General features: G+C 42.2%; 1 protein-coding gene across 4 annotated transcripts in view; it reads right to left on the bottom strand.

Moving 5' to 3' along the window:
* ROBO3 (roundabout guidance receptor 3) overlaps positions 1 to 24,642 on the bottom strand; it is a 119,201-nt gene that overhangs the window by 3,755 nt on the left and 90,804 nt on the right. For 3 of the 4 annotated variants that reach the window (XM_044281981.1, XM_044281982.1, XM_044281984.1), the window contains 18 exons: positions 23,047 to 23,128; positions 22,357 to 22,525; positions 20,228 to 20,394; positions 20,024 to 20,145; positions 17,570 to 17,786; positions 15,484 to 15,608; positions 14,624 to 14,795; positions 14,330 to 14,518; positions 14,189 to 14,212; positions 14,067 to 14,109; positions 13,581 to 13,729; positions 12,016 to 12,291; positions 10,500 to 10,638; positions 6,089 to 6,313; positions 5,816 to 5,973; positions 5,220 to 5,327; positions 1,906 to 2,079; positions 1,336 to 1,487 (listed from right to left, as the gene is read on the bottom strand). In XM_044281981.1, coding sequence (XP_044137916.1) covers positions 1,336 to 1,487; positions 1,906 to 2,079; positions 5,220 to 5,327; positions 5,816 to 5,973; positions 6,089 to 6,313; positions 10,500 to 10,638; positions 12,016 to 12,291; positions 13,581 to 13,729; positions 14,067 to 14,109; positions 14,189 to 14,212; positions 14,330 to 14,518; positions 14,624 to 14,795; positions 15,484 to 15,608; positions 17,570 to 17,786; positions 20,024 to 20,145; positions 20,228 to 20,394; positions 22,357 to 22,525; positions 23,047 to 23,128 — 2,691 coding nt within the window. The remainder of the gene's footprint in view (positions 1 to 1,335; positions 1,488 to 1,905; positions 2,080 to 5,219; positions 5,328 to 5,815; positions 5,974 to 6,088; positions 6,314 to 10,499; positions 10,639 to 12,015; positions 12,292 to 13,580; positions 13,730 to 14,066; positions 14,110 to 14,188; positions 14,213 to 14,329; positions 14,519 to 14,623; positions 14,796 to 15,483; positions 15,609 to 17,569; positions 17,787 to 20,023; positions 20,146 to 20,227; positions 20,395 to 22,356; positions 22,526 to 23,046; positions 23,129 to 24,642) is intronic. The other variant, XM_044281983.1, reaches the window with a different exon arrangement.

Raw genomic sequence — 24,642 nt, 5'->3', positions numbered from 1 at the left:
CCTGACATGAAGAGGCCGATAAATCCATCACGTCTCCTGTCACCTACAGAAAGGTGCACAAAAAAGAGCAAATATTTCCCCTGGGAAGCAGTGTGGCTCTAGGCTTTCACGAGTCTCGTGTGATCGAGTTTCCGCTTCGGGCCTCGGACTCTCAGGATCTTTGAAGTTTGTTTGTTGAGATTTTGGTGAAGATGAGATATGGCGGCATTTACTGCTCTGCAGGGCTGAGTCACCTGTGCAGGTAGGTGCCATGTCCTGGGGTAGGAGCATGTAACCAGATCTGCTGCTCAGTACAGCCCAACCTCTATCAGCAGGGCAAAAATAAAAAATATTCTTTCAAATATTTCTAGTAGAAAATATTACCAGAATAAACTGCCTGAATGATTGTTTTTAGTCAACGTTTTCCTGTGGCCGGTAAAACACTGGTGCAGGAGCTATCAGACTTCAGAATGGCTCATCATTGTAAGAATGCAATCATTAAAGCAGAGGATGTATCTCCAGATAATTCAACAGTAGGAGTGTGGGAAAGCTGGGTGGTGAGGTCTGAGGAACCTGTAATGGTGGCCACACTTGCATGCCAATCAACTTTCCTAGAGGTCTGAATGGCAGGTCTGCCTACTTATGTGGTGATCCCTCGCTCTGGACGTTCCCCACATTTGTCGCTATTAACGTTAATTATTTTCTTGTGCTGAAAACCTGCACAATACGTCTGTGAGATCAGTCAACGCTGAAACCCTCCACAGCTCTGCTTCTATGGGGAGAGGGAGAACCGCCAATACTCATCGGGCCCCATGGAAAACAGTAAGATGTGAAATATCTTGTGAGACTGAAACCTTAGAGCAGAGTCCAGACAGCTGTAAAGAGACTCCATATCCAGAAAGAGAGGCGAAAACGCCCCATTACTACACATTGTCCACAGAACGTGGCTCCGAGCTTGTGTAGTCATCTATTTACTAATGGTTTAAATGTGCTGATCTGCACACGTGCGATCCATTTTTTCTTTCAGGGTTGAGAGGTGTGTGTCTAAGCCGTTGCAATATACCAGATATACAGCCCCCTCCCTCAACCACCAACCATTTACAGCATATAAGTCCTTCAACACCACACATGGACCGTGTCACACTCCGGATTTGTATCACTGGACAGGTCATGTATATGTACATCATCAAAACAGCAGCTGGAGGCCCAATGTAAGAGAAGCCCCCCTCCCTGCGAGATCATATGTAGACCAGTTGCCCTCTTTTAAACCATTATCTATAAAGCTGCCTTTTCGGCAGACTTGCCCCTTTCCTGTATGATCAGCAGATTTTGTGACGTACAAACCCCAAGTCTCACCTCTTTCCTTTCACCTGTTTTGCCTCTTCCAGATGGATGATTCCTGGACCCTGCGGACCCCCGGGACGAGCTGCTTCCTGATGTGGAGCAATTGCTGGATATCTGACTTCTGGACAGGAAGTTGGGTTTACTGTATGGAATGATTTCTTCATCTACAGTGATAAAGGGAGATGGAGGATCATTTCATGGACCACGGTCATTACTAGGAATAGACGTCATGTATCCAGACCGTCTGACAGTGACAGGACAGTAGATACCATACACTAAGGAGTATTTATCATGAGGGAATTTGTTTTAGTCTGCATTGGTGTAATATGCGCCAAATTTATCAAAAGTTGTGCAATATATTTTGTCTACAGACTGGACTCCAGTTTTTACACCATCACCATACTGGAGTTGACCAGATGTTATATTGTGAGAATTACATTTTTATATTATTAAAAGATTTATCTAAGGTTATATAAGCGATGCAACATAGAATGTACCCGGCAGTGATGTCCCCACAGTGAGAATTACTGTAGCGGCAATGGTTATATGTAAGGTAGAAGCTGATGCATAACCAGATATTACCTTCTCTGTGGTAAGGTGGGTGCGATGTACCCCCTCGCTGGTGTCCTGCTCCAGATCTTCTCTCAACAGAAGACGTGGCACAGGCCTCTCTCTCTAGTGACGATCCACAGTATTCCATGCGGGGGGAGCCTGGTTCTTCATCAGCAGGAGGGGGCTCTGGCGGTGGGGGGAGATCTGGGTAATTCAATAAAAATGTAAAAAAAAAAAAAAAAAAAAAAAGACATCTATACCATAAAACGATCACTTTATGTATGCATCTTTCTAAAGTGTAAATCATGTTAGGGTATCTTCCTAATATACCTGGGGTGCAATCACATTGTCCAAGTCTATTGGGCAAGGTCCTGGCATAAGTCGTATGTATCCACAACCCCCGCCCCATCACCTAACCTTTTTTTAGCATAGCATAGTGTGGCAGACTAAGCTATTCTATACACAGGCATCCAGGCTTTGTGACCTATGCTACTGACATAGAAGCTGATAGGCAATGTATGCCGCTGGTTGCCTATACACTGGCATCGTTCCCGAAATCCTCCCAACATGTAATGACTGTTCTGCCCCTCTCCCAAATATACAGTGGGATGCGAAAGTTTGGGCGACCTTGTTAATCGTCATGATTTTCCTGTATAAATCGTTGGTTGTTACGATAAAAAATGTCAGTTAAATAAATCATATAGGAGACACACACAGTGATATTTGAGAAGTGAAATGAAGTTTATTGGATGTACAGAAAGTATGCTATAATTGTTTAAACAAAATGAGGCAGGTGCATAAATTTGGGCACTGTTGTCATTTTATTGATTCCAAAACCTTTAGAACTAATTATTGGAACTCAAATGTGTTTGGTAAGCTCAGTGACTCCTGACCTACATACACAGGTGAATCCAATTATGAGAAAGAGTATTTAAGGGGGTCAATTGTAAGTTTCCCTCCTCTTTTAATTTTCTCTGAAGAGTAGCAACATGGGGGTCTCAAAACAACCCTCAAATGACCTGAAGACAAAGATTGTTCACCATCATGGTTTAGGGGAAGGATACAGAAAGCTGTCTCAGAGATTTCAGCCGTCTGTTTCCACAGTTAGGAACATATTGAGGAAATGGAAGACCACAGGCTCAGTTCAAGTTAAGGCTCGAAGTGGCAGACCAAGAAAAATCTCGGATAGACAGAAGCAACGAATGGTGAGAACAGTCAGAGTCAACCCACAGACCAGCACCAAAGACCTACAACATCATCTTGCTGCAGATGGAGTCACTGTGCATCGTTCAACCACTCAGCGCACTTTACACAAGGAGATGCTGTATGCGAGAGTGATGCAGAGGAAGCCTTTTCTCCGCCCACAGCACAAAAAGTGCCGCTTGAGGTAGGCTAAAGCACATTTGGACAAGCCAGCTTCATTTTGGAATAAGGTGCTGTGGACTGATGAAACTAAAATTGAGTTATTTGGCCATAACAAGGGGCGTTATGCATGGAGGAAAAAGAACACAGCATTCCAAGAAAAACACCTGCTACCTACAGTAAAATATGGTGGTGGTTCCATCATGCTGTGGGGCTGTGTGGCCAGTGCAGGGACTGGGAATCTTGTCAAAGTTGAGGGACGCATGGATTCCACTCAGTATCAGCAGATTCTGGAGACCAATGTCCAGGGATCAGTGACAAAGCTGAAGCTGCGCCGGGGCTGGATCTTTCAACAAGACAACGACCCTAAACACTTCTCAAAATCCACTAAGGCATTTATGCAGAGGAACAAGTACAATGTTCTGGAATGGCCATCTCAGTCCCCAGACCTGAATATAATTGAAAATCTGTGGTGTGACTTAAAGAGAGCTGTCCATGCTCGGAAGCCATCAAACCTGAATGAACTAAAGATGTTTTGTAAAGAGGAATGGTCCAAAATACCTTCACCCAGAATCCAGACTCTCATTGGAAGCTACAGGAAGCGTTTAGACGCTGTAATTTCTGCAAAAGGAGGATCTACTAAATATTGATTTCATTTCTTTTTTGTGGTGCCCAAATTTATGCACCTGCCTAATTTTGTTTAAACAATTATAGCACACTTTCTGTAAATCCAATAAACTTCATTTCACTTCTCAAATATCACTGTGTGTGTCTCCTATATGATATATTTAACTGACATTTTTTATCGTAACAACCAACGATTTATACAGGAAAATCATGACGATTAACAAGGTTGCCCAAACTTTCGCATCCCACTGTATATTAAAAATTAAAAAATCATCTGCCACTAGGGGGCACAATCTTTGTACAGCAGAATATTATATTTCTTATTGACTGGAATAGGTGGTACATACAGATTGCCACCAAGTGTCAGGAAGAGGTGCGTATGGGGGGAACGGAACAACAGTACCCTGTACTAAAGAAACACCGCACTAAAGTCTTATCAAATATATAAGGAAAATGCTCCGAATCCTTTAAGATGTCCATACTCTTTCAACAGCTGCCTGTCCTGACTTCACTTACATATACACAATGAGGTTCGGCAGAGCATGTATGTGCTATCAATGGAGAGGGAGGGGAGAGCTGCCGCCGAAAACCTCTGGCAGGGGCTTATCTCTCAGGAGAACAAAAGGACGGGGCGACAAATTTAATTACCACCAACATCATCTGTCGCAGCTCAAGTACACATTAGATTTCAGTCCAGTCCTGCTGAAAATGTCAAGTTTGGGAATGTGTATGGACGGGCTCACTATAACATAGCCTTCTGCAATGTAAAGGTGATCTGGTTCTGTTACTCCCAACGTTCAGCAGAAAAGATCTGTAATCTCCACTTTGTCACTGAATTCTCCAAATTCCCATCAGAAGGCAATGACAGCCCTGGCCGTAACTTAATCCATTAAGTGGGGTTGTCCGAGCTGCTAATGACTTCAAGATGTAACAGATAGGGCAGATAGGATTTCAAGTGATTTTAATTATTCTCTCTCCCCAGAAGTCGCTGTTACAGTTGAAGCTTTATCAGAGGAAACATTTCACCTATTGTCCATGTATGTCAGCCAGGAATGTGGGGATAAAGTATGCTGACTATGGCCATAGGCTCACCTGTAGTAATGTCCATAGCACAGCTGGCTGGAGGGCAGGCAGAACCCTCACATGGTTTTCATTTTTTATGTATATTTTAAAGAGCCTTAATTAAATGAACTGAAATGGTCTTTGACCAGCACATCCCTATAAGTGGATACGGCAGCTCACTGCATGCTGGCTCCTACACTCTTTACAAAGCTTAGAAAAATATAGTAGAAATGTATTTATTTGGGGCGGGGGTCAAATTGAATCAAATTTTCTCCCTAAATGACACTACTCACCTCCCTGCTTGGCTTCCCGTCGATAGTGAGTGGACTTAGATTTTTTTTTGCCTTTTGATTTCTGTCCAGGGGGAGTGCTGATGTCTACCGACAGGGGTTGTGCTTTTCCTGGAGGGAATAAGTATAATAATTTAATATTAAAGCAGATTTACACAGAACATTTCATATCTGATAACACTTTGCACAAAACATAAGTAACTAGTGTCACCTATCAGACAAGATGAGGTAAAGTGATACACCCATTCCTGTCAATAGAGCACCATACCCTGGTAGTTGAACTCTTGTACATAGGGGGCAGTATTATAGTAGTTATATTCTTGTACATAGGGGGCAGTATTATAGTAGTTATATTCTTGTACATAGCGGCAGTATTATAGCAGTTATATTCTTGTACATAAGAGGCAGCATTATAGCAGTTATATTCTTGTACATAGGAGGCAGTATTATAGAGTTATATTATTGTAGATAGTTATATTCTTGCACAAAAGAGGACAGTAATAGAGCAGTTTTTCCTTTGTACACAGAGCAGCAGTAGAGCAGTTCTATTCTTGCACATAGGGTGAAGAATTATAGAAGAGATCCTGTCCAGGACTGACCTATGTTGGGGTAATTGACATTCTCTGAGCTAAGCGTTGGATTCTGGCTAAGGTTCCGTCTGTGTCCATGCCGTGGCGTCTCTCCACCCTCTGTATAGGACTGTATCAGAGGAGGACTGGGGGCTCTTTGCATTGGTACAGATCCAGTTGGCATCCGCCTACATATGAAAATAAAGAAAAAGTAACATGTCTAGGTGCTGGAATAGTCAGACATAATTATGGACTGACTACTTAGTTAATGGAGATAACATATAAGTTGAGAAGAATTCTCACCTGGGATGAGGGGGAAGGTCAAACTCTTGCAGCCTTGGGATGTCCTCTGACTCATGGAGCTCGTCTCGGGGGGACGGGGTAAGTGTAGCAGTGGACTGTTGACCATACGACTGTGCCGGAGAAGAAGCTTCTCCACGAGGGGGAGGAGGAGGACAATCTTCTGGAATGTTCTCCATCAAATATGTCCTTTCTGGTAATGGTGGACACCATTCTTCTGTCTCAGAACTATGGAAAAAATAATTTTCCAACTGTAACTCCAACTGTACATAATGTTAATAAGAAATTTTTTAAAAATCTCCTACCTAACTTAATTTGCTATTCCAAATACAATATAAAATGCTGTTTCACCTGGAATATAGTATCCCCTTTCTTCACCCACCATTTACTTTCACCCGTCCTCTTTTTCAGTATTTAATATTTGTATTATACAGGAGTATGACCTGAATAATTGGTGCATGACGCAAAGGAACTGAAATGCCTAATCTCCAACTGAAGAGGTATTCAAAAAGACATGCTTTTGGGGAGGGTCAATCAACACTTTACAGGTTATGAACACCTTTGGAGGCAATTTTTGTTTATGATTGCATTTTACTCATTTTTGGCTAAAAATCATATTTTCAATTGGCCTTTATTAAAAATATTGAGCCATTCAGTCACAAAGGGTTAACTGTTTTTCTAAGGCCTCATGCACCCGGCCTTTGCCCAGCCATGGCGGTATTGAGTTCCACATACAGCGGGTCCGCAATACACGGGCACCGGCTGTGTGCACCCCGCATCACGTATTCTATTTTTTTACGGTGCGGATGGATCATGAACCCATTCAAGTTGAATGGGTCTCGATCCGTCCCAGCCGCCGCACGGATGTTGCCAGTGCATTAGGGACCGCAAATTGCGGTCCCCAATGCACGGAACAGCTGCACAGTGGCCGTGTGCATTAGGCCTAACTGTGTGATTGGTACTTTCACTTTGTGCTGGTCATCTAATAACCCTTATCTCTAAACTACTAAGAGGTCATAAACACTTATTTAAGCCACATACTTATCAGTAAGATAAGAACTGAGCTATAACGCCACGCAACCAAAAAAATAACTTTTCGTCTGCTACTGGGCAAAAACCATTTGTCCTATACAAAATCGAGTGTGCGGGTTACAAATGCGAAGTCAGAATTGTTGTAACGCGTCACAAAATTTTGCATAAGTATGCCTAAATGAATTAAGCACTTGGAAAGCATTGAATAATTTTGAACAGAACGGGTTTTACTCCAACAATTACCTGATCTACATCAAAGTTTGCGTATTAAACAGTGTATCAAAATGTAATGGAATAACAAAAAGTCCAGTTTTTCAGTTTAGAAGTCTTACTTGAGCAAAGCCCAGAAGTGTTAAAAGTGCTTCAGGCATCTGCTTTTGCGTTTGTGAACGGTCATATTTTCACATTGCAAAAACCAGCAGTAGTCCCCAATCATGTTGGGATTCTAGCGAGCTTGATACCTGTTCTCCATTGTAAAAATATTTTTATGGAACCGCTCTCCATGTTCGTCACTTAAGAATGGGAATGTAAGAAATGCACTTTCAATGACATTCGGCAGCCAAGTTGTTCATATGCTGTAAGCATGTTGTCTACTAATTCAGCATAGTTTGCAGCTCGTCTGTTCCCAAGGAAGTTCTGCACTACTAGCACAAATGCATCCCAAGCTGCAAGACGCACTCGCTTTGTCAGATTCTTGTGCTGCTGATCATAAGTAGTGTATTTGCCAGTTTTGTCACTTCAACTACCCAATATTTTTTTTTTTATAAAAAGTGACCAAAAAGTCACACACTTCAGATTGGTATAACTAAAAAGGACAGATCGTCCCGCAAAAAATGAGCCCTCACACAGCCCCATACACATAACTACTAAAAAGTTATAGGGGTCAGAATATGGTTATAAAGAAAAAAAAAATTTTCCTCAAAGGTTTTAATATTTATTTTTTGTATTTAAACGCAAGAAAAATTATACAAGTGTGGTATCGTTGTAACCATACTGACCTGGAGAATGAAGATAACAGGTAAATTTTACAGCATAGTGTACAGTGTAAAAAATAAAATAAAAACCTTTATCAGAATAGCGTTTTTTCCCAATTCTACCCTATTTGGAAATTATTTCCCGCTTCCTACTAAATGGTATGCAACTGTAAATGGTGCCATTATAAAGTACAACTTGTCCCGCAAAAAATAACCCCTCATAAGGCTATGTGAATGGAAAAATAAAAAAGTTAGGACTATGGGAAGACGGGGAGTGAAAAACGAAAATGCAAAAATGGAAAATCCCAGGGTCCTTAGGGGTTACAATCTAGATGTGTCAGGCAAATTCAGAGTTCATATTTAGAATCAGCGCGCTCATTTTAGTATAAATCACGTTTTTCTCTCAGTAGCAAAATCATTGTTGCGCGGTGTAATGAGTGTTTAAAATGTCAGACATAAGGAGCCCATCAGCTCCCAAAATGACGGTAAGGCTGCTAGTACAGCATCTTAGCTATGTACACACAAAAATTACATATTTTTTTATAAACACCAATTGAAAAAAATGATTTATAGCTCAGAATAAGTACAATGCAATAATTAAAAAAAATTGCCCCCAGCCTTTAATTGCCCGTAGCCTTTAACTTTGATAATGTTGCGCCATGCCCATTCTCTTTTACTATAGGAGTTTTCCAGTTCTTCTATACTGATATTATTATTTTTAGCATAGGAAATCAATATCAGATTGTCTGGCAGCCCCACGATCAGCTGTTTGAGGAGGCTGCGGCACTCCACTGAACACCACAGCCTTCTCAGAGCTTACCAATCACATCGCCGTCCACTGGATAGCTGCGCCTAGGCCAGTGATGGTGAACCTTTTAGAGACCAAGTGCCCAAACTGCAACTCAAAACCCACGTATTTATCGCAAAGTGCCAACACGACAATTTAACCTCAATACTACAATCCAATATAGTCCACGTACTTTATCATTTAGCTATGATAACCTGCCTACATTCAATGCGCTTTTCATAGTGCGCCCTGCGCTGGTGGATGCAGGAGAGGTCTAAGGCACATTGGTACACCATAGACTCTTTGCAGGTGCGGGTGCCCACAGAGAAGGCTCAGAGTGCCGTCTCTGGCACCCGTGCCATAGGTCCGCCACCACTGGCCTAGGCCATGTGACTAATGTATGTGATGTCACAAGCCTAGGGAAAGGCTGCAGCGCTGAGAGGAGCACCTTGGTCTCCTCTAACAACTGGTCAGCGGGGGTGCCGGGAGTCGGACCCCTGCCAATTTGATATTAAAGGGGTTGTCTCACTTCAGTAAGTGGCATTTATTATGTAGAGAAAGTTAATACAAGGCAATTACTAAATGTATTGTTATTAGGGATGAGCGAATCGACTTCGGATGAAACCTCCGAAGTGGATTCGCATAATACTTAGTTTGAATATTGTATGGAGCGAGCGCTCCGTACAGTATTAGAGTGTATTGGCTCCTATGAGCCGAAGTTATTACTTTGCGAAGTCTCGCGAGACTTCACATAATAACGTCATAAATCAATTTCTACTGTAAAAAAAAAAATCCCGAACTCGGGTTCGGTTCCAAGTGGTACCTTGGAACCAAACTTCATCAGAAGTCGATTCACTCATCCCTAATTGTTATTGTCCATATTGCCTCCTTTGCTGGCTGGATTCATTTTCCCATCATCCTGTATTATACTCTGCTCTTTTCCATGGTTACAGACCACCCTGCAATCTATCAGTGGTGGCCGTGCTTGCACAATATAGGAAAAAGCTACGGACTATGTGAGCTCCCATGGTCCCGGCCACCATAGAGGCTGATGCTTTTTACTAAAGTGTGCAAGCACGACCACCACTGATTGCAGGGTGGTCTGTAACCATGGAAACAAGCAGTGTATAATGTGATGGAAAAATGAATCCAGCCAGCAAAGGAAGCAATATGGATAATGAGAATACATTAGTAGATGCCTTGTATTACCTTTTTCCACATGATAAATGCCACTTGCTGAAGTGATACAACCCCTTTAATGACACCTTAAGATAATCGGCCATAAATAACAAAATCTTGGAAAACTCCTTTAATGACGTCTAATATCCACATGTCATACCAAAATAATACCAGTACAATACATTATTTCACTCTTGCTGTTCATTGGATGTGATCTGAGTGACAACCAGGAATATCCACAGATTGTGAAAACCTGGCTTTATTACTATGTTTATTAAAATGAATCAGACTTAAGTCCGCGCTTTACAAACAGCAGCGTCTTAAATTGCAATTATAAACAAACAGGATTGCTCGCCAGGAATCTGCTGGCTTGGCGCAGCCTGACAGACACTAGAGCATAAGCCTAGGCTGGAAGAGGCAGCTCATTTGGAAGCAAACTCACTTCATTTCCACGTCAGAGTCTTCGTCCTGGAACTGATTCAGCTCGTTGGCTGGTGGTGGTGGTGGCAACACTTCAGTCCAATTTAGAGATGGCGTCTTAACTGGTTTCCCCATCGATTTCTGTTTGCCAGGCTTATTGACTGAAACAAAACAATAACACCTACACGTAAATGAGGCTACATTATTATAGAAAATGGCATGTGATATTCAGTGATTACAGACCAAAATTCTGCCTTTAAATTGACTCATAGCAGCTGTATTTTTGTACAAAAGGGTCAGTATTTATAGTAGGAAAATTATTTTACATATGAGGCGGTATTATGTAATTATATTCTTGTAAAGAGGCAGCATTATAGTAGTTATATTCTTGTACATAGGCAGCAGTGTTATAGTAGTTATATTCTTATACAGTATTACAGCAGTTATATTCCTTTACATAGGGGCAGTATTATAGTAGCTATTTTTCAGTACATAGAGAATAGTATTACAGTAGTTATATTCTTGTACAGAGAGAGCAGTGTTTATTGTAGTTATATTCTTCTACATAGGAGGCAATATTACAGTAGTTATATTCTTGTACATCGGGGACAGTATTATAGTAGTTATATTCTTGTACATAGGAGCAGTATTATAGTAGTTATATTCTTGTACATCGGAGACAGTATTATAGTAGTTATATTTTTGTACATAGAGGGCAGTATTGTATTAGTTATATGCTTGTATGTAGGGGCAGTATTATTTATATTTCACTTATTTGCAACACTGGTGCGGTCCTGCACTCTCCATGCCCCGGGGTACAAGTGTGAAGCTGGATACTGGAACTGTTGCCAGTATTAGGGTTCATGCACACAACCATTGTTGTTTTGTGGTCTGCAAATTGCAGACCCGTAAAACACAGATACAGGTGTGAATTCCATTTTACAGAACGGAACAGCCGTCCCATAATAGAACAGTCCTATCCTTTCCTGTAATGCGAACAATAATAAGACATGTTTTATTTTTTTGCGGAGCAGCTATACGGACATGGACATGCACATGGAGTCATTTACATCTTTTATTTTTTTTTGCGGCCCCACTGAAGTGAATGGTTTCTCATATGGCCAGCAAAAAATAAAAACGTAGTGAACATGGATAAAAAAATACGTTAGTTAGAATAGTAGTTATATTCTTGTGCATAGAAGGCAGTGTTATAGTAGCTATATTATTATGCAAAGGGTGCACTTTTTTAGTTATATTCTTGAACAGCGAATGCAGTATTACAGCAGTAATTCTTACAAACAGAGGGAAGCATTACGGTGGTTGCATTCCTGTACTTTGGGGGGCACTATTATATTGGTTGTATTCCTGTACATAGGGGGCACTGTTATAGCAGTTGCAGTCCTGTACACAGGTGGCATAATTATAGTTGCTGTATTCTTGTACTTGTGACAACCATTTTTTTGCCTTAGTAGTTGCTTCGCTCATCATTATCTTTGTAAATATCTCTAAATTCTGCACATCAAAATACAATCAAATACCGTTTTCGGTCTTGTTTCGCTCAGGCTGTGCATACAGGATTCCAGACGTTCCAGCCTGGACATTCCAGGCATTGTCTTCTGACTCTGGAGAGTGCAGGTTCTGACCTCCATAGGGTACAACAGGTGTGGTGGCATAAGGAGTAGTGTGCTGTGAATAAACTCCATTAAAAGTCCTCATGTCATCGCTGGTGGGGTCAATGGTGCTATAGATTGGTCCGTCTGACACACCAGTCCCAAATTTCTCTGTTTGGGCAATGTAGTTGGAGATCCCAGCATCTGTTCAAACCATAGGAGATTTAATAAGCAGAAGATATTTGTAATTTTTTCATTGTTAATGAGATAAGACCAATCTGTAATCTGAGAACTGTAATTGTTTGAATGGTTTTTCAAATTAATATAAACCACCAATGGAGTGAAAATGAGATTTACTCTGCATGTCATAATGAAAAAGACTATTAAAAACCAATGTCTTTATTGCCTAAACATATTTCATGCAAATGCTAAATGGAATGCTAATTAAAAACGGCCCCTGATGTAAGGGTTGATTCACACAGTGTTTTCCTATGTGGATTTTGGTGTGTATTCTGCTTCTAGATCCGTATGGGAATCTGCATGAAATCAGCATTCTATTGTTTTTAATGGGAATTCGTGTTGCCAATTCATAGCTGCAAATTTGAAATACATGACATTTTACGCTGAATGGGGCTAATCAACATGCGGATATACAGCAGAAATGTAAAATGTCATTTACATATGCCGAGTGAGCAGGCAATGATTGGGAAGGAACTGTGCCTTCCTAATAGATGCCTGCTCGTCAAATACATGCAGCAATCACCTCCACTGTATGGGAACGAACAATGGTGACTTCAGCCGCTTGTCCTCATACAGATTCATTGTTTCTGGCCAGCAGATCACTGTTCACACAGCCCGATCTGCTGTCCAGAAACGACTATTTACGCTGGGTTCAGACCTGAGCGTTCTGAAAGGAGCGCTCTGTATGCGCGATTGTACCGGCATTTGCAATCGCGCATACAGAGACAAGCGAACGCCCATTGTCGCGCGTTCCCGAAAGTCTATGTACGGGAACGCGCGACAAGACGCCCCAAAGAAGCTCATGTACTTCTTGGGGCATCGGGCGTTTTACAGCGCGATCGTACGCGCTGTAAAACGCCCAGGTGAGAACCATTCCCATAGGGAATCATTGGTTTCTCCTTGTTGAGCGTTTTACAGCGCGTAGGAACGCGCTGTAAAACGCTCAGGTGTGAACCCAGCCTTAAAGTGCTGTATGTGCTTGCTTATCGAGCGATTGTCGGCACCTTTACACAGGCTGATTATCGGGAACCAGCATTCATACCCAATAATTGGCCCAATAAAAGTATTTTGTAATTCCATCTTGAAGGGTCAGCCTCAGATTTCTGCCATGGATTCCACATTAGATGTTTCAACATGAACAGACAATTGTGTGAACACACCCTAATAGGTTTGGTCACTGTGGCTACTGTTTGCCATGCAGTGCATGATGTTCTGTACAATGCGGGGACCACAATTGGGTATTTGTAGCTTACCATTATAGTATCTCTCTGAAGGGTTGTGATTTCCAGGGCAGCAGTTCACGGCAGCCTCCTTGGGCTTGCCATTTCTCAGAAGGTTGGTTGCAGGCCAGGAATCAGCCAGCCAGGGGTAGTTGGATGCACTAGTTGCCAACATGCCAGGCCTGGGGAAAAGAGATATATGAGAATCGCAAAAGCATATGAAGTCATGCTTATCCTTATATATAGAAAACCAAGCCAGACAAAAATATATAAAGGGAATCATTATAATAAGCAGCCTAGCTCTTAAATTAAAGGGAGCACTCAGAACAAAACGAATACACTAAGGAGCGACCATGACTAATTACACCAGCACTCAGAACAGGAGTGTGCCTTTAATGATTCATACAGGTCTTTGGTTGGATCCATAGTGTGTCTTACTTGCTCTATAGACCACAATTGCGCAGTTCATGTGTTTGACGTATCGTACATAATGATTTCACATACTGTATGATCTCTCACCTGGCCGTTATATGACTGGAGCCCTCAGTGTGAGGAAATGACACTGCAAAAAAAAACATATAATTAGTGTGTAATATGGTAACATCTATGGATGACGATGAGGAGTATAAGCTGACAGTTACCTGCTGGGGTGTAGGCGAAGGAGGCTGTAGAATAAAGACAAAGATAACGTTAATTTTCTGGGTGGTGTTCACACATAATGGCTCAGCTCTGAACATACAAACACGTGTGATGACTTGCCGTCCACTAATGGGCTTACTTACCTGTATAATGACTCAGCTCCTTCCTCTTCTTTCTGCGGCAGTAAATCCAGACGCTGAAGCACATCAAGATGACCCAGCACGCCCCACCGATGCCTGCAATGAAGGCTGGCTGCTTCACGACATCTGTGATCTGCTCTGTCAGACTGACGCTATCTCCGGTGTTAATGGAAATATGATCAGAGGAGGGTTCTGTGAATACAAAATAGAGGGTATAACTGCCATGCCACTAAAAGGCTTACAATCATCGCACGATGAAGAGTGGGCATATAACTGGCATACAGGAGGAATACTTACTGATCTGGATGGTGATTGGCTGGCTCTTAACTCCAAATCCGGCACTCGTGGCAGCAGCGACTTCAACACGGTACAGAATCCCCGGAACCAGGCCCCGAATAACTGTGCTGTGCACTGTGCCATCCACAGTCCTGTTTATATGATAGCGAGACTCGTTTCCTAAACACCAAATCTGTGGAACAGAATTTACCTGTGTGTTAGAACCCGTCTATAAATCAAATGTAAAATGATGTTCAGGGGAATATATACATCCATGAGCAGACTTCCCTAGAGAGGCATAACACTGCCGTAGCACTTGCGATGGAAGCAGTAACTTGTTATTACACTATACTTACCCCATAGGCTTAAAGGGATTGTCCAGGACCAGAAAAACATGTCTGCTTTCTTCTATAAGCAGCACCACATCTGTCCATGGGTGTCTGTTATTACTGCTTGGCTCCATTGAAGTGAATGGGACTGAGCTACAACACCACAACCATCCTGTGGACAGGTGTGGTGTTGCTTTTAGAAGAATGCAGCCACATTTATGGATCCTAGACAACCCTTTTAAGACCTTTTCCAATATTAAGAGTTGTTCACTTTGGGCGTGGCTTTTCACTCAGTATCTTCTTTGATAACTAGCTGAATGTGTCCTGCTGCTGAGACGCCTTGAACCAGCAGGAAACACTTGCTGAAGCATTACATGGCATGCCCTGGGAACAGCAGGCATCTATGGCATGCAACATCACCATGCTCTGGCTAATAGAGGAGAGTCCAGACAGGGGGAACTCTTCTATCATCTCCATGCAGTAAACATTTTTTGGCCTTTAAATGTATAAGATTAATTGAAAATGACCATTCTCCGCACTCATTGCACTCACCCGGTACTCCTGGATAAGGCCATGTTGGTGCTCTACAGGAGGAGGTTCCCATGTAATACTGATATTCGTGCTGTTACTGGTGCCTACTGTCACTACAGCAACAGACTGTGGTGGAGCACTGGGGACTGTGAAAAACAGAAATCATGGAAAGTTTAGAAACGTGAAGTGGAGACAAGATCTGATTTATACCTTCTAGAACCCTAAAATAGGTCATGTCTACCTTGCCTTCCATCTCAGGTATGTACTATTACACATCATCCCCTAAACAGATGTTTTATTTGGACATATTTTCACTGCAGAGAAACACAATGGTGCCCAAAATACATGACACCAACACACACAGTACAAAGCACCCCGAGCAGCACTTCCATCTAATCTATCAAAATGGTTATAATGGGCAGTGGATCATAATGCTATAGGCAGGGGCGGACTGGGAACTTAAAATAGCACTCCCACAAAAATGTTTATTTTCGGACCTGTAAAAGGTGAAAGGTACATGATGTAAACTGCAGTAAAGGTAATCTTCTTACCAGGGACTGTATTTGTGAGTTATCACCTCCCTTCGGATCCTCAGCTGTGTCATGTGACTAGCACTCCGACAGCATCTTATGTGTGGACAGGAATCCAATTTCTCTATGTATTCCTATGGGAGCCTCAATGGCAGTCTCATAGGATTCAAGAGAGGTAACTGACTTCCTGTCCTGTGTCAGCTGGCAATCAGAGAGTTGGTCTCATGATACAGCTGAGGATTAGAAGGGAGGTTATAAGTCACAAACACAGTCACTGGTAAGAAGATTACTTTCTCTATGGAGAACCAAATGCACAGGGCAGCACAAAATACTGCTGCCCCTGTCGCAGCATTCAACACTATCATTATCCTGAGGATGGCAGTACAGTTAAATGCAGGAGGGCACTTTCTTCTGCCAGCCAGGTGTGTAAGTACCAGATGCTACTAGCATTAATTAAGGCTGAGAGTGTCAGATCAATATGTACCGACCAGTAGCCATGAGGAGAACATGGGCGACCCCCCTGGGCATTGGCACACTGGGAAATTTCCCTGCAGGGTCTATGGCCAGTCTGCCCCTGGCTATAGGCTAGGGGTCAGCAACCTTCCGGCACTAAAAGTATAATAAAAGTGAATTACAGTTAAGGGCTATAGCATATTATAGTATTACATAATAATCTTACTGTATACTATTTTAGTGTATTGTGCACTTATGTGTTTCTGAAATGTAAATTTCTCACATGATATCCCCTTTTTGCACAAAAGCTTTACTCCGCGTTCCAGCATCTTATCTCAGAGTCTCATCTCCCCTGTTCACAAGCGCTGCTGCTGCTTAACGCCCGTCTGACTTTATTATTTCGGTTACAGCCTGTGCCTGAGATATTTTGATTCCTTAGTGTCAGCACCTCGGAGTGTGTGAGGTAAAATTACAGGCTATGGAGCAATCTATACTCCCCCGGGTCTCTGTTTTGGCTGAGCAGCAACAAGTTACATATTTTCACTGTTAGGTCGACAGATTCCTGAAGGGGCAGCTCACGGTTTTATCATCCTGAGGATATGACATAAGATGGGATCTGGGGTAGTCACACATGTGCGCACCAGTACCATGTTGTGTCTGCACGCCATTTCCCCGAGACTTGTCTCCAGCAAATAAACCCCAGCTGCGTTACATAACATCCCCCAAGCACAGCACAGAGATGTCTGTGACACAAGATGCACCGAGGATCTTCTTCCTCATGGACAAGGCTCATCATCCTATTAGGGTACCTGCACGCAATGCGGATTACATGCAGATTTTCATGCGGAAAAAACGCAGCATAACACTGCACCAGCAAAGTGAATGAGATTTGAAACATCTCATGTACGCTTTTCTATTTTTCCGAAATTCACCTGTTGTGAGGATTTTTAAATCCGTAGCATGTCAATAGTTTGTGCAATTCTGAAGAGTGCTTTTCTACATAGAGTTTAATGGGTTGTTAACAAACAGAAATTCCCCCAAAAATTGCATAAAAACCACACAAATCTGCCCGGTGTGCAGCCACCCATAGTCCATGGCTGCAGTATTTCTTCCCCACCGCTTACCTTCCTCAGGGGTGCGCACCAACAAGATGTCACTGTCCATGCCTTGGAACTCATCAAAATAGGGGCGGATTTTTATTTCGTATTCTGTGCCTCTCTTCAGGTCTACCAGGATGGCATTGCGCTCGGTGGGCGACTTCACATCTTGAACCACCCAGACACTGGATTTGGGCCGATACATGACTCTATAGCCCTGGATGAACTGTGCTTGGCGGTCGACCTGACAATGACAAGGACGTTAAATCAATCAATAGAAGAACATTTTGTTTTAGCTTTATATAACTGCAAACATTACTCGACAACTACAGAATGCACCGAATGTAAAATCCATTTTTAAAGTACATATCACACCCAGGGAGTCGCTGTAATAGGGATGATTTAAGACAATGTGTATTTTATTTACTATCCCATTATACCAGAACTGATGTCTTTTAAAGAGAATGTGTCGTCTAAAAATTACCTATTGTTTAAATAACGTTTTTAAGTTAATCATATTTTTTAAGAATTTTTGAATTTTACATGTATCCTGCAGTTTTTGCACTGGCCACTAAGGCTACTTTCACATTGGCGTTTCTGGGTCCGCCTGTGAGACCTGTTCAGGGCTCTCACAAGCGGCCCAAAACGGATCAGTTTAGCCCCAATGCATTCTGAATGGATAAGGATCCGTTCAGAATGCATCAGTTTGCCTCCATTCAGCCTCCATTCCGCTCTGGAGGCGGACACCAAAACGCTGCTTGCGTAAGTCAATGGGGACGGATCCGTTTTCACTGACACAATAAGGTGCAATTGAAAACGGATCAGCCTCCCATTGACTTTCAATGTAAGTCAAAACGGATCCGTTTACATTATCATGAACAAAAAAATATATATATATATTTTTTTTATAATTTTTTTTGTTCCTAGTAATTGAAACGGATCCGTTCTGAATGGATGCAATCGTTTGCATTATAGGTGCGGATCACAGGTGTGAAAGTAGCCTTAGCCTAAAAATAGGCGCCGCTTTTTGGTCTGTACAGATCACTTTACTGCCGTTATCTGCTTAGCACTACAGGCAGAACAGATATCACCTATATAAATACAACACAGGATCCCCCCTTTACAATAGGTTATATCACAGCTTATCTACTCCCTCCTGACCTCTGCACAGGTCACAGAGCATGCCTAGAAAACTCTCCTATAGAAGTCAATGAGGTCCTCTCCAGACCACTGTGTCTATGGTCTGTGTGTTCATCAAAAAATAAAAAACTGATTAGAAAAAAAAAGATATGTGTTGGGGTGGGTCCGCACTGGCTTTATAGAATTCAGTTCTAGGATGCAATGCAAAACAGAAGCCTTTAAGAGGCATTCCGTTTTGCTCCGTCCTAATACATGTCTATGGGGGCATGTCGACAGGACTATCTTTTCCATTATATATAACGGAACCAAACAAAAACGTTATTTGTCCCCACAGACATGTATTAGAACAGAGCAAAACAGAACGTCTTCCGTTTTGCATTCTGTCCAAAAATTCCGTTATAAACTCTGTTATAACAGAACCTATAAAGGAATTCCATAACGCCAATGCGAACCTGCCCTTACTATCTGGTTTTAACTGGCAGAAAAAAATTCCTTTAAAGAAGACAAGCTTCAGGCTGACAAATCGGTAAAAGACAAAACTGAATTGCTGCTTTATTCCCATGTCCCTGAATGCCATGAAGCAGATGTATGATAATGCATCTCAGTAGATTGATCACTTTTCACATTCAGAGAAGCCTAATACTGAGACGCTGTATTGCAGTGGATTTTGTCTTGCTACCTCCCTTGTCAATAAAGTTAAGAAAAACAAATGAACGTAAAGCAGAGTAATGAATTACATCCGTGGCTAGAGTTGGGGGAAGGGCGCTCGAGGGCACTTTGGGAGGTTTTGAGTTGGGAGGTTTTGGCTGGAATCTGCTTTGGTCGCCAGGGGCGACGGGTAGCAGAAATGGCGGACTCTAGCAACAACACCTGTCAAAAAAAGCTATTGACTTAAAGCATCTTATTAAAATGCCACTTCCTTGAAATCCCGAATCTGGGCCAACTAATGGGTCATTTTGGAGGACAGTGGGTAATCACTGCAATTTTCATTGTCTGTGACAGCGCAAGAGGCCTTGAGGTCGCATGACATACCCACCAAAACAGAGGAGGGAACCATCAAACCTGACAGGAAAATAGCAAACAATCATGGCGACCAATCTAATATTGAGTTAAACTTGGACAAACTGATTTATTACTATTATCGCTCTATTAATAATGTTTTATTAGAACAAACAGCAGCAGAAAGATGGAAGACCGCTAGACGTGTGTACAAGCGCTCATACTGGCGGACAGTTGTGTGACTGACACCACACAAGAACATATGATGAGGTATTGTCCGTGTCCTCAGATACCAATTGTAAGAAAAGTGGCATCCTTGAAACAAAATGAAGGTAGACGTACCGTCCATGTGACCTGCACTGTGGAGGAGGTGAGAATTATCGGCTTCTGAAGTTGAACCACCACCTCCCCGAGCTCACGCTGTACCTGGCGGTGGTCGACGCCTTGACGTGTAGGACTGACATCTACAAAATACGCGGAGACAGCAAACATTAGTAAAGAAAAAAGAAATTGGCGGACTGGACATTATCCCGTCACCTGACTCACCCTGAGTGCGCACGGGCTCAGATATCGGACTAGGATCGCTGAGGCCATACGAGTTCAGGGCTCGAATGATGAAGAGATAGACTGTGTTCGGGTTCAGGCCGACGACTGTGTGTTTCTCCATCTTTACGTTATCTGCTACCGTCTGCCATGTACTGCCCGCCGATTGGCTTCATTGTGGTCAACAAAACAGAAAATTATTATTAGTATCAAATATGAAAAATAGCGTATTAACAATCACTGTATGTGCATATGCATACCATGACATGACAGCTTATACTGAGGTAGGAGGCAGTATTACAGTAGTTAATTCATAGGAGGCAGTAGAATAATTATATTCTTCTACATAACAAACATTTTAGTAGTATTTAGTAGTATTTTTGTACAGAGGGACAGTATTATAGTAGTTATATAGGGACAGTATTATTGCATATATGGAGCAGTGTTATAGTACTTATATTTTTGTACATAGGAGACAGTATTGAAACAGTTATATTTCTGTACATATTCAACATATAGGAAGCTTTACTGTACCATGTATAGGTGTGTATATAGAAAAAAAGAAAATAAGAAAAAAGTGGCAGCACCGTCTAATGTAGAAACAAAGGGGTGCAGCGGGCCCAATTGGGAATAAGCAAACCCAGTATATAAAATTAGAAAACCGGGCAGCACTCCATATTTATTCACCCATATAGGCAATGTTTTCGGCTCAATGCTGGAGCCTTGTGGCCTGTGTGTATATATATATATGTATTATTTTATTTTTTTAATATAGTGTAATACAAAATACAGTATAGAGTGGCACATGGCAAGACATTGGGGCAGATTTACTATTGCAAATGCTTTTACCAAAAAGCAAGGATTTTAAGGATTTTAGACCCTTTTTCCCACAAGAGGGCATAATGTGGAAAGGAGTGAGGCTTACGATGCGACACCATACATCAGAACTGATCCACAAAATTCTCGTGCAAAGTAGGTCAACTTATAGGTGGTATGACCTTTACTAGACAGCCTAACGGTGCGCTAGATTTACCATAAATAATCTGGCGCTGGGTAAGACTGTCTACTTTAAGTTTACACTGTTTAAATCTTCCAGTATTAGTATTTACACTGAGCTGTAAATGACTGCGGGCATTGGACACTGTACAGCAGAGCTTATGATTTATGACAGAACATTACTACGGATCCTACTTTCCCCAATCCATGTTGGTGGAAGGATGGGGGGGGGGCACTCCAGTGATTTCTCCGCATTCGAGTCTCATCCTTTTACCCTCCTGATTTATGGTAGAATTTCACTTGCTCCGAGTTTGCAGAATATTTTCATTGCTGACTAAACTGTTCACCACCTGCATTCTCCATAAATCTCAGCAAAGAACAAAGCAGTTGTGTCAGACGCCCAGTACTGTGGGCAGCAGCACTCACTTATTGCTTCCTAAGAAGATGTTTGGAGAATCACTGACCCAAAGCTGGGACAGGACGTCTGCATCCCTGAAATCAGGATCATGTTTTACTGGGATGACACAACAGCCCTATAATAGCAACGATGGATTAAATGCCCAATGTGGAATAAAAGGAAAACAACAATTGTATACAGCTGTAGACAGGCCTAGACAGAGAGGTCAGTACTTAAAGGGGTTGCACAGGCAATAGCTATTGATAACCACTACTCAGGGTAGGTCATCAATATCTGATCAGTGGGGGTCCAACACCCAGTACCCCCACTGATCAGCTGTTTGAGCAAGCACTGCTTCCTCTTCATTACCCTGCCGGTTGTCTCGCTTACAGTGGTGACATAGTGTAATTACAAGTACTCGCTCCATTCAAAAGAATGGAGTGAATACCTGTAATTACTCTGCACTTCCAAGATGATGGGCAGTGTAATGAAGAGGAAGGTTGAAAATTCCTGCTGACCTAGTCCTGCTCACACAGCTGATTGCATTGCGATAATGTATTACCGTAGACAATGCTCCGAGAGCTAGACACAGCAGCAAGTGCCTCCTGCCCTGGATCTCTTCTTACCTATACTGATGTATTGAAACTACCTTTCAGCCTTTTTTTGAAGTAAGGAAAGCACATTTTCATTCACTTACAGCAAGCACAGATCTTAGGACAGAATAATGATCTGTCTGTACCTGAAAGCCTCAATGATGTAGGACGACACCTGCGTGTTCCCGGACTGCGGATGTGGCTGCCATGTTAGAGTGACGCTATTTTTGGAGACATCGGTGACAAGAGGTTTGGAAGGGGGTCCAGGCACCAGGTTTGGTTCTGCTGGCTGCATGTGTACCAGGGAACCTTTTTCTTCAAAGACATAATAAAAATTACATGATTAGTGAAATGAAAAAATACACAGTGAGGGGCATTTATTATGACTCTACGCCGTTCTTCTAGTGTACAAAAGTAGCAAATTTTGTGGCAAGTTGTGGTTTGCGACAAAATTTGCAACTTTTTAGCTTTTTCCGACACCCTCGTCGTTTTTCAAAAATATAGGGAGGTGGATGGGTGGGGGCGGGATGCGGGCAGGACCTCCACAGCCCAACCCATTTAACAAATGCACCATGCACTTCTTAACAAATTGGTCGGATTTTCCTCCAACAGGGTCTTTACTAAGATTGGCGTGTCAAGCACCGTCTTTAGTAAATGACTCCCAATGGTTCCCTGAAATTGCGTGTTCATAGTCCAGACACATAATGATGTGGTTGCAGGGGTCGGTGCTTCACCAAGCATGTCTAGCAGCAGTGTGTTTCTGGCGATTTCAGGCACAATCATGTAAAGTCCAGAGCCCCCCCCCCCCCCCCCCCCCATATTACACTCCTCATTACCTTGCACCTCCAAGTATCCGCTCCAGGTTGTTTCTCCAGTGGAACTTGTGGCGACACAAACGTAAACGCCGGAATCTGTTCTCTAAAATGGAAGATAAAATGGTGAATGGTGAGAACCTCAAGATTATTTCATTTCTTGTGCTGTAGGATAATAACCGAGGGTGACCATAGCACAGCAAATGCTTCCGACTAGAGCTTGACTAGTTACTTTAGCTGTGATTTTCCATGACTTTCCATGGCCCCCTGCCTACTCTTTGGAGCTCAAGCATCCTTGTGCCATGCCGTCTGAGACATGGAGGAAAAAATACCAAACTGTTAGGTAGTCACAGCTCCTTCTCTATTACTAGGGACAGTGGAAATTTGTCATGGTCTTGATTTTGCATTAATCTTGCACATAAAATACGACAGAATAAAAAATAAAAAACCCTAGTCTTCCAATGCAAAGCAGCGGGTGCAGGTTTCTTCTACAGCAAGCTCCCCCCAGTCTGATCCCTGCATCTTTTGACATGTACCGGTAGGTAACACTAAGGAACTGTGCAAATTTAGTAGAGTTATGACAGAATAATACGCCAATATTGCTAGCACCTTTAAAAAAAAAATTACAAAAAGACTTTGTAAAAGACCACAGTTGTAACAATACATAAAATTAAAGGGGTTATGCCATGACTGATGTAAAAAATCAAAAGCAGACACCATATAGTACATGATAAATAATACCTTTCTAACAAACAAAAAAGCTAGAACCTCCACCTCACATGGATCCAGAGATCTCCCCATTCACTGTTCCAATTATTTTCCAATTATTTTCAGCCTGGCAGCTTGGGGAGTGTGTCCTTTCTGCTGCAGCTCTCTCCCTGTAATTGCCAAAGCTTCTACCAGGACATATGGCTGGTGGCAGCTGAAGATTTAAACTAAGCATGCACAACCAGTTCAGTGAGATGGACAACATTTTTGCGGAAAAGGATAAGCAGCAGGTGGCGCTATACAGATAAATTTTATTAAATAGCTCACTGGCTATACTATATTTGTAATTGAATTCAATTACAAAAGTATTCAAATCCTGGAGCGGGTTTACAAAATGTAGAATATGCTTTGTGATACAAGTATAACTCCCCCCACAATTCTTCTCCATAACCCACATCATGGCATCCAACTTAAGACTCCTTTTCCTTTACCCACGAGTTATTGCAGGCTGAACCTGGCTTCCTGTGGGACCATTAACTCATGGCAGTCCTCGAATCCACATGACAAGCCTAATTTTTTTCTTCTGGGCAAAGAGACGCAGCGAGACGATGTGATGCTATTAACAGCACAGGGGACACAGGAGTTGCATTAACCTACTGACTCTAACACAACGAAGGAACAAAAATAACGCTGAGAATTTCACTCCCCACTGAATCTGCACATCAATTTTTAAGCAAATATTTAGCGTGCACGCCATGTTTTGTAAGTTATTTATGAGTAACCTTCATTTTACCCTGCAGCACGAATCCATGTAGCTGCAACCTAAACTACAATTCACGGATAGCCCTTTCTGTAGTTGATTGGTCTTTGATATACAGGACTGGTTCACACGGACTCCCTTTCTAGGCTTTT

This window comes from Bufo gargarizans, chromosome 2, assembly GCF_014858855.1.
Source record: "Bufo gargarizans isolate SCDJY-AF-19 chromosome 2, ASM1485885v1, whole genome shotgun sequence".
In the NCBI taxonomy this organism is placed as follows: domain Eukaryota; kingdom Metazoa; phylum Chordata; class Amphibia; order Anura; family Bufonidae; genus Bufo; species Bufo gargarizans.
The sequence above is the reverse complement of the archived record's forward strand: the minus strand, read 5'-3'. Positions and strand labels throughout refer to the sequence as shown.